The sequence below is a fragment of the Suricata suricatta genome, chromosome 3 (genome assembly GCF_006229205.1).
Source record: "Suricata suricatta isolate VVHF042 chromosome 3, meerkat_22Aug2017_6uvM2_HiC, whole genome shotgun sequence".
Classification (NCBI taxonomy): Eukaryota; Metazoa; Chordata; class Mammalia; order Carnivora; family Herpestidae; genus Suricata; species Suricata suricatta.
In genome coordinates, this window is record NC_043702.1 from 69,579,661 (window position 1) to 69,598,518 (window position 18,858).

General features: G+C 32.4%; 1 protein-coding gene across 3 annotated transcripts in view; it reads left to right on the forward strand.

Annotated features, from left to right (window-relative positions):
• BAZ2B (bromodomain adjacent to zinc finger domain 2B) overlaps positions 1–18,858 on the forward strand; it is a 292,602-nt gene that overhangs the window by 215,662 nt on the left and 58,082 nt on the right. For all 3 annotated transcript variants that reach the window (XM_029934506.1, XM_029934505.1, XM_029934507.1), the window contains 7 exons: positions 3,430–3,522; positions 3,633–3,694; positions 7,016–7,081; positions 8,692–8,757; positions 10,106–10,150; positions 10,393–10,425; positions 11,636–11,701. In XM_029934506.1, coding sequence (XP_029790366.1) covers positions 3,430–3,522; positions 3,633–3,694; positions 7,016–7,081; positions 8,692–8,757; positions 10,106–10,150; positions 10,393–10,425; positions 11,636–11,701 — 431 coding nt within the window. The remainder of the gene's footprint in view (positions 1–3,429; positions 3,523–3,632; positions 3,695–7,015; positions 7,082–8,691; positions 8,758–10,105; positions 10,151–10,392; positions 10,426–11,635; positions 11,702–18,858) is intronic.

Here is an 18,858-nt window from a genome sequence, read left to right on the forward strand (position 1 = left end):
TTCCAGAGCGGCTGCACCAGTTTACATTGCCACCAACAGTGTAAGAGGGTGCCCATCTCTCCACACCCTCGCCAACATCTATAGTCTCTTGCTTTGTTCATTTTAGCCACTCTGACTGGCGTGAGGTGGTATCTCAGTTATTCGAATGGTATGTGCATTTTCAGTGTTGGTACCTAGCAGACAAATTCTGTCTCCAAAAAGGTTGCACTGATTTGTAGTTCCACTGATGGCATGTAAATTAACTGTCTGGCATATAACTTAATGTCATATAAGTTTGTCTCTATCTTAGTATGGTAGTGATTATTTTTAGCTTGCTTGTTTATGTATGTATGTATGTATGTATGTATGTATGTATGTAAATAATCTCTGTACCCAATGTGGGGCTCAAACTTATGACCCCAAGATCAAGAGTCACATGCTATTCTGACTGAGCCAGTCAGGAGCCCCACTCGTGAAGTTTTTTTGTTATTTTGTTTGGTTTCTGTTAAGATTTTTATCTCCCCTAAATAGTTACTAGTGAAGGTTGAACAAAGTTAATATATTAACAAATACAATTATAAATGATGAATTTTTAAAATTAATATTTTCAATAAACCATTGACTCTTCTGATGAATGTATAATAATGATGAGTGTGCATTGCTTGCATAAATTAATGGATACCCAAAGCATGGGCTATTCATACATGTCTTGAATACTTAATACAAATATTACTAATACTTAGCATCTAAAATGGCAACTTTATATATGGGATATTAACTAAATTTTACTTTAACAAAATAGAAGGTAATTATTTAACTTTCACACAAATGTTTTTTCTCCCTTTAGATTTCAAATTGGTTTATAATCTGTTACATAGGTCTCCCTTGTATTATGTTGTGTTTGCAAATTTTGTTACCTTTGACCTGATTATGTATATGTTTTTTCCTCAACATGTATATAAATATTAAATATTTAAAAGTGAATTTTTCACTTGTGGGGAAGAGCACTGGGTGTTATATGGAAACCAATTTGACAAAAAACTATTTTTAAGTGAATTATTAATATTTATAAGCATATTATTACAAGCATAATATAAGCATTTACAATGCATGTAAAATATACATATTTTTCTTGGGAAAAAAGGAATGAATCACTTTATCATTTTATTTCTAAAAAGCTTCTACATTACAGTTTGAGGGGGTTATCTGAGGGTATCCTAGAAGTTTCTGTTCTATATTTTTATCCTACTAGGCCTCAACTAGACTGGAAAACTGGACTTAACTTGAAGAAAAATTCAGAACTGCAAAATAAATGCAAATTTTGAGTGTATACCCAAGAATTATAACATGAGAGTTTTCTAATTTCTTAAGAAGATATAGATAAGAATCTGAGAGTTTTGATATGAAAAAGACTCTTGACCTATAAATAAACCTGCCAATACTATTACTACTTTAAATTTGCTAAGATATCAAATAGTTCCTCTCTATTTCATATGTCATAGTCATTGCAGTGTGCCCTTATTTTAAGATGTATCACTACAAAAGAAAAGTACTGCCTATTATCAGACATACTCTGATTTTAGACTGTTTAAAAATGAAACCAACTTGACAATAAACTATATTAAAGAGAAATAAATAAATAAATAAATGCATCTTAGAATCAAAGAAATGTGGTATATCTAAAATATCCCTAATTCTGTGTGAAAATAAACTGTTTCGAATATAAACTTTTATCCCTGAAATTTAACTGGATAGGTAATTCCTTAATCCTTGAAAGATATTTTTCAGATTAATATTTCAAAAGTTAGGTATGAGTTATTGGAGGATTGGAGATATATTTTAGCATCATCTTCCATTTCATCTTTCATTAACACTTCTAGTTTACCAGATAAAGTTAGACCCTGTAGATTCCCTCCTCTTTTTTGAAGTCTTATTGACAGAAAATCAGCCATGGTAACCAATGTCACCTCAGCTGTTACAAGGACAGAGGGTTAAGTTTTTATCTAAAATCTCAAGGTGTTCAACTTTTCTTAAAGGTTTTTAGAACTAGTAGCATATAGACTATGAAGTCAGAAAGACTTGGGATTATATCTTGGCTTTGTTGCTTTATTTAAACTTTGTGAGCCATAGTATTTTATTTGTAAACTGGATATAGTATTGTCTTATATAATTTTAATACAGTGATTCAATAAATCATGGAAATTATTAATAGAACTGAAGTAACTCATTCATTATTGAATATAATATATAGATTTCTTAAAATTCATCTGCTATAAAGTTTAATGTCTAATGTAAGGTGGTATTTTATGAGTGATATTATGATACAGCACTTTTATAGGTAAAAGTATGCTGACCAAGGTGGCCAGCAGAAGAAAGTATGACATGACATGGTTTCTATGTCAGTTACCTATTGCTATAATAATGCTGGAAAACAACCAACCACACAATTTTAGTGATGTACAGCACTAAGCATGAATTGTTGTGCAGATCAAAGCAGCTGGGGGTAAGTTAGGCAGCTCTGCTGATTTTGGCTGGGTGTTTTCACAATTTGAAGTCATCTGACTCCACATGTCCCAGCCTTCAGCAGCCTAGGCCAAGCATGTCCTTATAGTAAAGGGCAAGCGAGGCACAAGAGAAAAAATAGAGTCCAAGTATATTTTCAAGCTTCTTTGTGTATCACAACTGCTAATATCCTATTAGCTAATGAAGATCACATGGCTGAACTCAGAATCAATGGACAAGAATATAAATATATTTCAACTCTTGATGAAAGAAAGGAACTGCAAAGTCACATTGCAAATGACATGAAAGACGGAAGAATGAATAGTTGGGGCCATTAACTCTGTCAGTCTATCCCAGTTTCATACATTTGTCTTTAAAAATTATGAGAACTAGTGTTTCTTTAAAACCCCTTGACATTCTGTACTCTATTTAGGAGATTTAGACCCTCTCCTTCATAAATGAAAATGTCACTGGATTCAGAAACTTTACCATGTATATAGCTGATTAAGATACTGAGTTTTAGAGGCTTTGTGCATTTGTTCTATTTTGAGTTCTTTTTACTTTTAATGTATTTTGTTATTTTTAAGACCCAAACTAAGGCACTATTTTTGCATATTAGCTGCTACTTTCCTACAAAGTGGGGATTACATAAAATGTGGGGGGAAATGTGCTCAGACTACCCTCTGTGAAAAGAATTAAAAGAAGTATCATTTTTGTGTAGTTTTGTGTATAGGATCATCTTTGGTGAAATAATTTGGTAGTTTCTAGGGGAAATGAACATGAAATTTGCTGCCACATTGTTCTGTCATTTGGTATCTAATCTTGGGCAATTTTCTTAAAAATTATGTTCTCATGATGATACCAATTTCACACAGTCATTGTTTCTAGGTTAACAGTTATGTCATGTCAAGTTGTTAATAATATTTCTTGAAATTCTATGTTTTTCAGAAATAGCCAGACAAGCAGCGCAAATAAAGCTTTTGAGAAAACTTCAAAAGCAGGAACAGGCTCGGGTCGCCAAAGAAGCTAAAAAACAACAAGGTAGGTGATTTAAATGAAAACATAAACATCAAGAATGAGTACTGGGGAATTCATAAGAAGCTTCTCCTCTTCCCTTGCTGATGATATCTGTGCTTCGGTTTTCACCACAGCAATAATGGCTGCTGAGGAGAAGAGAAAGCAAAAAGAACAGATAAAGATTATGAAACAGCAGGTATGTTTATGCATTAGAACTGATTTCTAAAACACAAGCATTATATTAAGGATCTATTGGCATATGTATGCATGTATGTTGTTTTCATCATGTTTTCTGAAATTGCCACATTTCACATTAGTGTATCTTACTTAGAAAGTTGTCATCTTGCATTAATTAAAATTTACCTCATTTTTGAACCATGTCTTCTACTTCCAAGTTTTTAAAGATTACCAAAAAAGTAGATTTATGTAAGTATTTTTAATATCCTGATAGACTTTGAATACAGGTTGACATCTTGATCAGCTTTCAAATTTTTTTAATTAATGTATCAGTAAATGAAGGCTATTGCTTAAATGTTCAGATTTTAGTTAGAGAAGTGTGTTGTTCTAAAATACATAAAATATGTGTAAAAAGTTAAATTCAAGTTATAGAGAATAAGGTTTGTCTCCACTGCTTATGACTGCTTAAAAATTGTTTCTGCAAAAACAAAACAAACAAAAAAACCAAAGAAGCACTATTTCAACATACCCATCATTCTATTTTATATCAATAATCTCTCTTCCCTATGTAGTTTTCAAAGTTAAGTAGAGATAGGTGAGATGATTTTTAAATTCTTGCAGGAGAAGCATCACATGACGAGACATTCAGCATTTAGGACAGGAATGTGCGAACCACTCTCCCTTCTCCATATAGTAGCATAACCATTAAAGCAGAGAGGAAATGGGGGAAACTACTCACTTAATATTTCGAACAGCAAGGAGTTATTTCTGAGTATGAAATGAAGTAAACTGTGTGATTATATAAATAATTTCTAAATACATGGCTTGGGTTGAATGTGATGTAGAATTAGAGAGAGTTGATGCAGAATAGGGAGTCAGAACTTGATCTGTAGTCAGACGGCCAAGAGCTGAATATGGGTTCTATTGCTCAATATTTTTGTGACCTTAGATGAATTATCCTCTATGTCCCTATTTCCTCTATGGTAAAAGGAAATGACCACATTGTCTAATGATTAAATGAGATAGTGAATGTAGAGAGTATACCATGATGCCTGGCACAAAACAAATGCTCACTTTTTGAGAGAGATATTAAACACCAAACTTATATGGTGTACTTCTTTACTGTAATTTAATATGGTCAATTGTAAACTCAAATTCTTTCCAAGTTCAGCCTTGTGTTCCTAAACTCTTGAAGTGGCTACACCTTAAGACTACGTAGTTTTTGCTGCTCATCAAAAAAGCATTAGGGTCCCAGGGTTCCGGCAACATAAATACAAATGAACTGATCTTAGATATTCATCAAGAAATTTTCTGAGGCCAGTCTCACAATACCACTTGACTTACTCATTGTTGCCAACAAAGTGAACCAAAGTCTAGCATGGGTTCACTCACATGGTCACAATGCCTATTTTCTAGGATTAAATGGTAGTTCATGCTCTTATTGTCTGGATTCTTTTTTCCACCAAGTCAGCCCCAATACATCAGCATATAGTCATCAAAACTAGTTTGAGAGACTTGCAGAAGCATTATTATGAAGCAGAAGGAGCAAAAGCATTGAAATCTGACCAGGTCTCTGTATTTAGTATTTGATGTTAGGCAAAATATTTACCCTCCAGGAACTTCAATTTTCTCATAGGTTAAAAAAAAAAAAGACAACCTCAACTCCTATGTTTTTTTTTTTTAACATTTAAAACAAGTATTAAGATATTTTAAGTAAAGTGCCCAGTTCAGTGGTTGGGTACTCAGTATTATAAGATTATAATAATTTATATATAAGGTTTATCTCAGCTAATGCTAATGACAGCACTACCAAATATATGTACATATATATGAATCATTTGGAAAGCTAAGATAAAGCTCTGAGTTGTACATAAGCCCAAAATTCCATACCATGAATCACTTTGGCTGTCTTGAGAACATACTACCTTATTACACTGCGATTAACAAAAGCAGGAAAATTAAATCACAAGTGTGCTTTACTTAGGTCTCAAGTTCTCAACTAAAATATATCAAGTGTGGATCAAGTACAGCCTTCTCTAAGATTGGAATGAAATAAAAGATACTGTTGGGTTTTTATGTTTGGCAAGCTATAATTAATATTCAATACCAAGTAGGATCACCAAAACCAAAATTATAGAATGTGATCAGTCTTTTAAAATCAGAACAGTAAATTCAGAAATCTCATGTTCCTGCGGTAGAGAGCCCTGCAGGGAATCAATAACATGAGTGTGGGAAAAAAAGGAGTAAGTATAAAAACATGTTAAAGCATAGCTTCAAAAGATACGCTAGCATCTGGAGACTGGGGTAGGTACTGTACTAGAAAGTAGTATAAAATGTGTTGGTTCTAGAAATCCTAGGATAAGTACAATTTGCAAGCAGGACAGTTGGGCTGGTGTTTTGTTTTTGTTTTAAACTATATATTCTTATTAGTGCTAATTTGGGAATTTCAAAGGCATTTATGAACATGAAATTGTTAACAATGTGCTTATAGCGTATGGCATCGTTTTTAAAATCAGCTATAAAATTCTTATCAAAATTTACATGATCACTGAATTCTAAAACAATAACTAGAACATTAACTTTAGACATTGTGAATATCTAGTATATCATATGAATTATTCCCTAGAATATTAAATTATAATTGATCCATTTTTAAGCAACATTAGATTTTACTTTTGTATTTGGCTTATTGTAATAATTAAAAGCAATGTCATGTTATTATGTTATTCACTGTGAAATAAGAAATCATGGTATGGAAAAAATGTTAATAATAATCTATCACAATTGTATGGCACTATACAGTTTTTTAAGCATTTTAATTTCATCATGACATAGTGAGTAAAGGGTAAGCACTTCTCCCTATTTTATACAAGGGTCGTTATATGGTCAAGATCACGTAATGAATGACAGAACTCAGGACTAGCCTTAAGTTTTTTGACTACTGATGTACTATTTTTTCCAATCATTCTGACCTATATTCATTTCAAATTACATATTACTTATACTTGTAAATAGGCTAAATGAGTTTAATTACCTTGGTGCACCTGTCTTCTGTATACTTAGTTAGAATTTGTATTTTATAAATTATTTTGATAAATTTTGTGAAATTCTATTAACTTAAGTAAGACATTACTAATATGTATGTGTGTGTGTGTGTGTGTGTGTGTGTGTGTGTGTGTGTGTGATACACACACACATATATATGATGCCAAGCCAAATCATTAAGTTTTATATCCAGCATGGGCAACCTTTGGTAAATGTGTATTTAACTTATTTCATTCCACTTAAATATGTTGATCTATATATGTATTGTCTTAAAGTATTATACCTTTTTCTACAGGAAAAAATTAAAAGAATACAACAAATCAGAATGGAAAAAGAACTTCGAGCCCAGCAAATTCTAGAGGTAGAACTCTTAACTTTGATAAAAGTAGAGTAATATAGTCATATATCTTAAAATTTACAAAAATAAAAATGTTACCCACATGTTATCTCACTCATACAAAATAATTCATTCATCAGAAATTCTATTTAAAAGTAATCCATAGAGTAAGACCTTATCTGAACCTTATTTAAATAGCAAGCTAATCTAATCCTAACAATAAAAACCCAGAAAATAAGACAAAATAGAGAAAGAGGAAAACCTCTGAGCAGACATATAGTTGTCATAAAGTTCATATTCTTTACTTTTAGAAAACTCACTAGGACATATAGTCAGATATTTATTTTTGATTTAGAAATAAAACATTACCAAAGTAAAAGAAAATTTTACATGTAGAAGCAGTTTAACCAGCTGATTTCTCTGGTTTCTAATATATCCTTCCCCTGAAGCTTCTGGAATAGGGCTAGAAGACATATGTTGGCAACAGCAGAATAGCCAAAAGATAGCAAGGGGAAAACGCAGGATAACTCCACCCTGCTTATATAGGAATTCAAAATCCTAGCAACAGTGTGTAATTTTAAGTTGAATACCAAGCAATTTTCAGCACCTTAAGCCAAAATACATTACTCTGTTGAACTGTGTAGTATAATAACTGATGTTCAGAGCAGTTGCCCTGAGTCATAGAAAAAACTAAATTATGTTTAGTGGTACTATGTCTAAACTATGTATGATTTCATATGAAAGCATAAAAATAAACTTTTAATGTTTAAAATTATTATAACCTCTTAGCTATTGAGAAAACTCTTGCCATAAAAAACAGTTCTGAGGACCCCAGATAATTGAGGTTTTCTGTTAGTTTTTTTCCATCTAGAACTATACATATATTTCCTTACCCACTTTAAATTAATTTTGAAACCTCCCAAATAGAAAATATGCTTGTCTTAAGGTAAACTGACAATATCTACTGGATAGTTATAAAAAGTACATGATAATTAAAGGCTTTAAGATTGTGAAGCCCAAATTTGAGGGATGATCTTGATAGTCAAAATATGCTTCATGAAAAACGTTTCCATCCTATTAAAAAAAAACCCTTTAATTAACCACATTGCACAGCTAGGGATAATGAGATTTAATGTGTCATTAAAATCATCTGAAGAATGGATTTATCTAAAATTCCAAGTGTTAAAGAATTTTAAGTGGACAGACATATGCATTTTTAATGTGTTACTGATTTATTCACTAAATAACTTATTTGTCAGTTAAAATCCGCCCTATTCTCTAAGTTTTCTGCAGCAATTATATTTTACTTTTAAAAATAAAAAAAATACATGTGATTTTCAAGTTAAAATAACATCAATGCTCAGTTATTTCATACATTTAACAGAGTTTGAAGAGGAAAAGCAGACATACTGTTACACATTTAAAAACTTTTTATATATCTTAATGCTAATTATGCATTCAAAATGAAGTTAGTATGTTAAATGTAATGTTAACGGGGATATGTAATTGTCTACATATATGTTACATATTGTTTTGTACCCTGTGAGGCATGTAGCTCCATTTTTAAGTCTGAGATTATTTTCAAGTTGTAGTGGTGCTGTTGCATGACTTTGAGACCTGTTTTGCATGCACAGGCTAAAAAGAAAAAGAAGGAAGAAGCAGCAAATGCCAAATTATTGGAGGCCGAAAAACGAATAAAGGTTAGTTTAGATGAGAACCAGAGTTTTTATTTTTCAAAAATAAAAACTATATGATATCACACCAGTATCAATTATACAAAATAGTAGCTCTCCTCAAAATATGATCTTAAAAAATGTTTAACACAGATACAATGTGTGTATAATGTGTGCTTTTATTGTATGTATATTGTATGTATATATTTTTTATTTCATTATACAGGTTTTATGTGATGCTTGAGCTCTTAAGTAGCAAACATCAAATCAGAAGTGCAAACTGTTACATAATACCTGTATATAGTATTTGCTGAATCAGAATAATCTTCCCAAAGCTATTTTGTGTTGTTGATGTTTATGTTTCAAATTGTGTTCCAAATCTGATTCTCTACTTAGATTATAAGTTTATCTTGGTTAATATCCAGCCACTATTTTAACTATTAAACAGTGAAAAGCCTACAGAGATAAAAATCTATCTTTAGCAACTGTTATTTACCAATAATAAAATTAGCCATTGTTAATTACTATAATGTTTTGGTTTTGATTTTATGTTGTGAAACATTAGAGACTTGGACCCACCCAGTCCTCCCCAAAACACACACACAAACATGCACACTCCACTCGTCACCCTCCACTTTTTCGAATAATTGATTACTGAAAGGACTGCTGAGTGAAAAGAGGCCCTGCTGGTTCTGGAAGAAGACACAATTATATTTTATAAAGCCAGGGAACTAACTATTTGTTACCTTTTCTACATGGACTCTTTTACTTTTTCTTTAGCAAAAAGATATTAATAGCATGTAGTTTTTTACCTTTATAAGAATATTTAAATTTATAATATTCGTAGAATTGTTTGCATTAAGCCTGACCCCCTTGGGGTAGTGTAGTGCCCTGCATTATTGCTGAGCATGAAAATTTTAAACTGATCTCTTGTTACTTTCATTCATAGATAGTGTATGGAAATGATACAGATGCTTATAATTATGGAGTATATCTGGGACTTTATGTTCAGAATGGACAGAGTTCTAATCAGCTGGATTTGAGGGTTGCACTACATAATGTATTAAAGTAGTTTTGAAAAGTACATGTGCCAGTTGTATCTTATATGCTCTGACCAATCTAGCTAATCAGTTCAGTGAAATGCGCTATTGAAATGTGCTATTAGGTTATTGTATTTTAAGTTTAAATGCTGCTATCATATAATCTGAACCATACAAAATTGCCACCATGTAAGTAAAAAATGATTAAATATTTGTAATTTCATATGGTTTGACCTAAGGGGAACTATAGAACCTCGGAAGAGAAACCTTTAATACTTGTACTGTGTTCTAAATCTTCCCTAAAAATTACATATTAAAAGTTTCTTGTTTTTAAGGAAAAAGAAATGAGAAGACAGCAAGCCGTTCTTCTGAAGCATCAGGTCTGTATACATACAGTTATGCAATTGTCAAAATGTCCATTTAATGATTTTCTTAACTCTGATTTGGAGAAAATCTTCAAAATAGTTTCTTTAAAATTTCCAATTTAATTCCTGCTTAAGTTTTTCTTTCATCTTACAGTTTATTGCCTTGCTTTGGTATTGGTGTCTTTTGGGGGGTTAAAAATTGGTTTCATGACTCTGTGATTTCTGTTTCATAATGTTGTGCCAACTCTTTCTACCAGGAGTTGGAGAGGCATAGACTAGATATGGTATGGGTATGTTTATTTTTGTACATCTAACACCGCATTGTGATTTGGTTGTGATATGGTTGTCATAGCAATGCATAAAGTGTAGCACTGGCTGCTGTCATATTACATACTGCTGCATGGCTTTACAGCACAGTGCATTGCATACATCTGCTTGTCTGTCTATAAAGAAGTATGATACATCTCCAGGATTTTTAATTGAATCGTGCAAGCCTTGTATAAGGCTGCTGTCTAAAAATTTGCATTACTGATGTCACAATGAAAGTTGGATCACTATACAATTAGATGTGATAATGACCCATATTCTCCCATCAATTCTAGATGCAAAACTGCCATTGAATACAATGGGAATTTTGAGTTAGGTTGATGAGAGAATATGAAATATATTCTGGTTTGATAGACAAATTTTAGAAATAATTTTAGAAACATCCCTTTGGGGGGACCAAATACATTTAAGCAAAAAGAAATGATTAGATGTAACTATCTGATTTTTTATTTTAAAATAAAATGAGATTACCAAACAAAACTAGTGCTTACCTTTTTTCATACTGTGCTTTTAGATTCCATTTATTAGCCCATGATGCAGCTTTTATGGTCTTACATAGCGCATCAGGTGGCAGACATCAGTAAACAGGAATACCCCATTGATGCTGGTAGTTTAACTAAATTGGTATAAAAGCTTTAAAAAAGTCTAATTTGTTGGTGGCTTATTGAACTTACAAAATGATAGCATACTTGAAATACAAATAACTACTTCTAAAACCATGAAGTGAAAGTGATTATAAATTTCTACCTGATCTAAAAATTTAAGAACAATACAACCTTTAGTTTAATTGGCCTCTAGGACATATTTGTGGCTTTTCTAATAGCAGATGTAAGGTAACTGACCTGTTCCAGCCAACCATTATGCTTTTTGTTCTGCCAGCTTTTGAAGGAGCATCACAACTGACCATAAGTAAATCTTGTATGCTTCTGTTTACACTGTCTCCATGTTCATTGCTTTACCTTTTTGCTTTTGATTGTTCTTGTATTTGCTTTCTAAACCTGAACTAAAACATGCACAGACTGGCCATTCTTGTCTTATATTTAGTATTTACTGTGACTTGTCTACAAATGCTAAACATGCTATACTGAGTTTTGTTTTGTTTTGTTTTGTTTTTTCATTTCAAAATCAAATCATTAACTAGAGTTACTTTCCTAATTTTATCTGGCCTAATAGGAACGAGAGAGAAGACGACAACATATGATGCTTATGAAAGCCATGGAAGCTCGTAGAAAAGCAGAAGTAAGCATATGCTTCTAGAAAAATATTCTATAGGGATAAGAACTATTGTTTTCCTAAAGCATTGGCCTTTTTAAATGCAAGTTTTTCAGAATACAGGTTTGTCACAATTTATTGGCTTTCATAAGTCAACCGAATGTTAAAGACAATACATAACTGTTAGAACATGAAAGAATGTAGGCTCATTTTCTTGGCTGACTTTATCCTTTTTTAATGTAGTAACTGGCATTCATTTGGATAAGAGTAGTTATTTAATACTGTAACGAGAGTTTCACGAAAGTAATATTATGGCATGCCTAAGCAAGTCCTACCGCAAACACTTGTCAGTCCATCTGTGAACTCTGCCTTCAGAATTATTCTTTACTGTTCTATGTGTAAAATTGGACCTAAGTACTTTCCTTATTTGTTTTTTTATGTTTTATTTGTTTAAGTAATCTCTACAACCAAGCTGGGGCTTGAACTCATGACCCCAGAATCAAGAGTCACATGCTCCTCTGACTGAGCCAGCCAGGTGCCCCCAAGAACTTTCCTTAAAATACACTTTCAACAGATAATTCAGAATAAGAAAATTATTGAAATAAGTTAAGATGAGCTTATTTAGAACCTAACAGAAATCAATTAAAGGTTAAAATACATATTACAAAGGAATACATTGTATATTAAAGTAGTTAAGGGGTAGGACGCCTGGGTGGTTCAGTTGGTTAAGCCTCTGACTTCAGCTTGGGTCATGACCTCACATTTGTAAGTTCAAGCCCTGCGTCGGGCTCTGTGCTGACAGCTCAGAGCCTAGAGCCTGATTCCGATTCTGTGTCTCTCTCTCTCTCTTCCCCTCTCCACTCATACTCTGTCTCTCTCTGTCTCAAAAATAAATAAAACATTAAAAACAATTAAAGTAGTTAAGTGGTGCCTGGTGGCTCAGTTAAGCATCCAACTTCAACTCAGGTCGTGATCTCATAGTTTGTGGGTTCAAGCCCCACGTCGGGCTCTGTGCTGACAGTTCAGAGCCTAGAGCCTGTTTCGATTTTGTGTCTCCTCTTTGTGCCCCATCCCCACTTGTGTTCTGTCTCTCTCTCAAAAATAAATAAACATTATAAAACTGTTTAAAAAAATAAAATACAGTAGTTAAATAGAGGTATGGCCACTATATCCAGAGCTTTGGAGTGTGAGAGACTCAGAATTCCCATGCCAACTCTGAACCAACTTGCTTTACCTCTTCAGGCTATTTCTTCTTTAAAATTGAGATAATGATACCTACCTCCTAGGATTATAAGATTATCAAGTGAGATAAGCATTTAATAAATGACAGTTAATGAAAATGACACTTGTTTGGTCTAGAAATTCAGAAGCCTATATTTCAGTATTTTAGCCTCAGCTCTGGCTTAAACTGTCACTATAGATTTCTGATATGGAGAGGCAATGTGTGTATTGCTTAGGAACCTGGACATGTAACCAAGTTACCTGGATTTTAATTCTGGTTTCAGTGCTTTCCAGCTATATGAACTTAGGCAAGTCTGTGATTCAAATTTTTCCTCTATAAAATGGAGATGATACCAATTCCTATTTCATTTAGTAGTGATGATTAAATGAACATGTATCTATGTGAGATCACATGCAAAGTTTTTGGAATAACACAGCGCTTACAGTTTGTTATTGCTACCTATGTGTTTTCTGTGTAGAGTGGGCCTAGCGAGGTGCATGGCCAGGTTGGGAACCACTAACAGATTACTTCTAAGGTCTCTTCCAGCAGTCACTTTTTGTGACTCTCCTGTGCTTCACTGAAATTTTGCCTTAACCTCTTTCTTAACTGTCCTTTTTTATCCTAACCTGTTAATTATCCAGGCTCATTGATACCATCCATACCTAAGATAATAGTGGAGTCTATGCATGGATTTATAACCATAATCTCTGAAAAATGACAGGTAGGGAAAGAGAGAGGCAACAGATTCTGGTGATTGGCATGGTTGTTATCTCTGATGCCTTCTAAAAGTAGTAGGGTGGTGGGAAAAGTAGGGAAAGGTATTAATTAAAATTCTAAAAAGCTCAACCTAATTTCCGTCAGTCTGGAGAGATAGAAACTGAACGGAAAACTCAGGAAGAAGACCTAGTAAATCACTCAAGAGACAACTATATTTCTTTCCAGAAGAATTTAAAAAATCCAGAGTGTGTAATTCTGATTTTTCCTATTGAGGAGAAAAGCTAAAGAAAGGCAGAGTAATGAGAGCAACCTGGAGCACTGTCTCCAGATATACTAGAATTTATCAGAAGGGGGGACCCAAAGAATAGTAAGATCATCTAAGTGAATTCCCAGGTTAAGAGGTACCCTTAAAAGACCCAAAAGATATGACCTCTTCCATTGGTTTTTCATATTTCCTGTTGCTTGAGAGGAGAGTTGGAAAAGCTGCTAAAGAGAGCTGGGTAAGATCTGGTTTGTGTGGAAAAGAGAGGCACAGGATAAATGAAGATAAAATTAAATCTTCGAAGAACCCATAAAAGACCAAGAGCACCTTTAATGGGAAAAGATTTACCGTTACCTAGATAAAGTGAATCAGGTACAGTGCTTTCAGTAAAACTTGGGCAGGGATAATAGTACAGCTCTCTCCTACTCATTCATCCTCAGAAAAAAGAAAAGTACAGAATATTCACCCTTCAGTCTGAAGTATGTAGAAGCATAAAAGCAAGTGTCAGATAAAGTGAGAAGGAACTAAAAGCTAAAGCACTTATATTGGAGCAGAACACATTCCTGCTTGGACTGCCTGCATCAGCATAATAATTAGAAAAAGGATGTCAAAGCAACCATGCCAAATATGAAACCAAAAAAAGGGGAAAAGTGCATATATAAATATATATTCTTATATATATATTTATGTATACATAAGTATATATTACTTATAAGAATAATATATATTATGGATATATAAACATATAAAGTACTAATGTAAAGTATAATATTTTAAGGAACCTGCCTTCCCTTGTTTTCATTCTTGGTTTCCTCTGCACCCTCTCTAATGTACTCTCCACAGAGCAGCCAGACTGATCTTTTCAGAAAGGAAACCAGGTTACCTCTTAACACTCTCCAGTGGCTTCTCCTTACCTTGTTATAAAGTCCAAATCCCTCACCATGACAAAGCAGCCCCCCAGGCTGATCTCTGCCTGTTTACCCCAGTTTGCCTCTTAAGTACTACATATCAGTCATTTTTGTTTTTTATTATACTAGACAAAAGGATTTTGCCATTGCTGTTCTTGCACCAAATAGTTGAGTGGTTCTTATTTACTATTTAGTTATAGACCAAATATTAACTTGTCAAGGAGGCCTTCCTAGAACACCTAATTTTGCCTTTTATATACCCCATTTCTGGAACTCCGTTCTATCATCTTATTTATTTTATACTTGTTTGTGGTCTGTTTCCTCCCAGTAGGGTAAGATCTGTGAGGACAGGAATCTAGTCTGTCTCGTCTGCCACTGTAAAGCCAGGTATATATTTGGAGCTTAGAAAATTATAGTGGAAGGAAGAAAGGGAGGAAGGAAAGAAGGAAGGATGGAAGGAAAGAAGTTAAAATGAAAGTAGCAGTTAAAGAAAACAAATTGATGATAAAAAATCATTAAAGAATGAATACATTATTATGTTTTCTGTCTATATAATTCTTTAAAATTTTTTCAGTGTTTTTATTATTGTTATTTTTGAGAGAGACAGAGTGTGAGCAGAGTAGGGGCAGAAAGAGAGAAAGATACAGAATCCAAAGCCGGCTCCAGGCTCTGAGCTGTCAGCACAGAGCCCAGTCTGGGGCTCAAACTCACGAACCACAAGATCATGACCTGAGCTGAAGCCAGACACTTAACCAACTAAGCCATCCATGTGTCCCTATATCATTCTATTTATGTAATAATAAAATCTTTTATTTTACTCTAGGTGATTTTCTTTCTTAAACATCCAAAGAATCATTATTTAAAATAATAATGTAATAACATATATCATAAATAGTCCTTTAATGGAATATGTGAGAGAATCCGGTAGGTAAAACTGAGCTATTAAAATATTGTTATCCTCCGATAACTACAGACTTGTGAACAAGACTAGATAATTTTACTAATTATTCTGATTTGCTCCACTACTGAATGGTACCTATAGATCTGTGATCATCTAAGTATTTTTTTAATTTCTTAAACTACTGTATTGTGCACAGCATTAGATTAGATACTACAAGAAAAACAAAATAAACATTAATGATGTTTTTTAGCATATCAGAGAGATAAAACTTTTCAGTATAAACAGTTAAGCAGTAACTAGACATTTGTATTTACTGGCAATCCAAACCATCAAATCTTTACATGAACTTGTCACCTCAGTGAATATTAACAAAATATTCCCATATGCACTTGTCCGTTTCCTTATTATTACTTAACATGCAAAAGATGTAACCTTAATGCCAATAACGGTCATATCTTGGCTTTATATTCTATCTCCTATTTTACCTATACATTTTTTTGTTTTTAACTATTAAAAGAACAAACTTTTTACAAAGTTAAAACCATGTGATACCTCAGCAGGGCCAACTGAAAATTCTCAACTGGGGGGCATCGTGGTGGCTCTGTCAGTTTGGCATCCAACCCTTGATTTCAGCTCAGGTCATCATCCCAGGGTCATGGGATTGAGCCTGCCTTGAGCTCTGCGCTGAGCGAGGAGCCCGCTTAGGATTAATTCATATTAATATTCTCTCCCTCACTCTCTGTCTCTCTTTCTCTCTCTGCCCATCTCTCCTGCTTGTAATCTCTCTGTCTCTCTAAAATAACAATAACAATAATAATAATAATAAAATAAATAAAATTTAAAGAAATATTTTAAAAAATTCTGAACTAGCCTATATGGAACCCTGGATTCTTTTAATACCGTAGACATTTGATTATTAGATTGTGAACAAATAAAAATACAGAGGATAAACAAAATTGCAAATGCTATGAGTAATGATTAAAGAATTGAAGTTAAAAAATAAATTGCTTTCACCTGTTAATTAAAATCTCCTGTAACATCTGAAACTATCCCAAGAACTCCTTATATCCAGCAAAATAAGAAGGTAACACAAATGTCACGTTTATGTTTGTCCGTGTCCACCACACTGATCTTACCTTTTGATTTAGTATTAACTCAATGAATTTTTACTAAAATAATCCCAATTTCTATAGGTTTTCCTTTATATATATCTGTAATTAGTAAGAATATTCAGACTTCTGTAAATTATCTTATTATTAATTTTAAAAGGTCATGAATATATCATCATAGTTGATAAATATTTTTATAAGAAAATCTAAGAAAAAATAGTCTCATGAATAAAACAGGCTTATTTCTTAGTATAATTCAAGTATCATATAGACCCATCTGGTCTCATTATTACCAAGCACCAGAAAGAACTTGGTTTAAGCAAGGTGACAAAGTAGCTCAAAATTTTCTGTTTGATTTATTAAAACCTTAAATCATACTGGTCACACAAATTTATAATTACTTTACTCATATTAACTGAATAATCAACCATTGTTGATTGTTAGAGTCTTTCGTATGTCTTTTGTATGTCTCTGTCCAAGGACCAATGAACTAACTACAAAAGGTTGTTACACATACAGCTATCACGGAATGACTGTGTCAGCACTTTAGGAAACAAAACTGTAAAATACAAGTGAGTAGTTCAGGTTTCAGAAATTATCTAATAAACAATATAAAAGCAGGAAAAAAGTGTGTAACCCCTCCCAACCCATGATAACAACCCATGAGACTATTTTATAATCCTATATTTATATTAATCATCAGTGAAAAATGAAATAAAAAGTAGAATTGTATATGTAGGTGGGTTTGTTTAAGCAAACCTATTTTTCAGTTGAAGACATTGTAAATATACTTATATGGTATACTTGTATGTTGTACTTATACAACATACTTATAAAATGCTTTAATTTTAAAGTTAAATAATCTAAAAACAAACGTGAAATGACTTAATGTTAACTATACAATAAAATGTTAAATGTCTTATAACAAAGTTAACTTTTGAAAGATTATTATCAGTTTAATTTAGATATATTAAAATCTGATTATCTGACTCAAGAATCATAAACAATTTTTATTTTAATTTAGGAGACAGTTACATAACTAACTTTTCTACACAGTATTTAGGTACATAAGCTAAAGTATGTACAGACTTTTATGTAACACTGTGGTAGATTTTAAGAAAATACAATAACTAGGAGGTTTTGGTCTTTTTAAATATTATATAATACTTATAAAGTAAAATTTTTATTAAAGTATAAAATGTAAGGGTATCTTCAGTCATGTGATTCATAAATTTTTCATTTGTTTAAACATAATTTTCGTAATATTTTAAATGTAAAAATAGTCTCCTTTAAAAAAAATTACCCTGATAGTTGTACTCACATTCCATGTTACCATAAAACAGTATTCCTTTTAATCTTTACATCTGTCTTGTGTAAATGGCTTGTATTATTAATCTTATTTATACTTGTATTCTTTCTACACCCTGAGGTAAACCTGTGTCTCTTAAATTATATTTATATCTTTGAAACTTAAGTACAAGTTGCTGTCAAAAGAAATGTATTCTCCTAATTATGCCCAGAACAAACACCTATGAGACCCAGTAGCATCGTAAAATGCAAAAAACATAGGCATCATTGCAACATGGTCTCCTAAAAATGTTCTGTTTTGCAATCTGATAAGTTGTAAAAGCTTACAATACCAGGTCATTCCACCACGTCCATTGTTTGGATTTTAGACTTCTATAATCTTAAACTAGAATAAATTTATTTTATACATTTATTATTGTGCTACAGATTTCTGGAAATATTCTCATTTATGCCTTGAGAATCCCTAAAGTAACCTTTTTATGTGAGTAAAAAACTGATTTTGAAATTTTCACCCTATGTATTTCAGGCTGTTTAGGATAATATAAATTTAATGCATTTGGTATGAAAAGTTTTTTCAACTTTGAAATGAAATTTAAAGGATGTTAAGGTATCAGTAATATTTTCATATGGAAAATTCCTTTACTATAATTAAGATGATTAAAAAGATATTTTGTTATAAATGATTTATATTCCAAGAATTCACTGACTTCAAGAATTTCTACCTCTAGTCACGCCTGGGTGGCTTAGTTGGATAAGC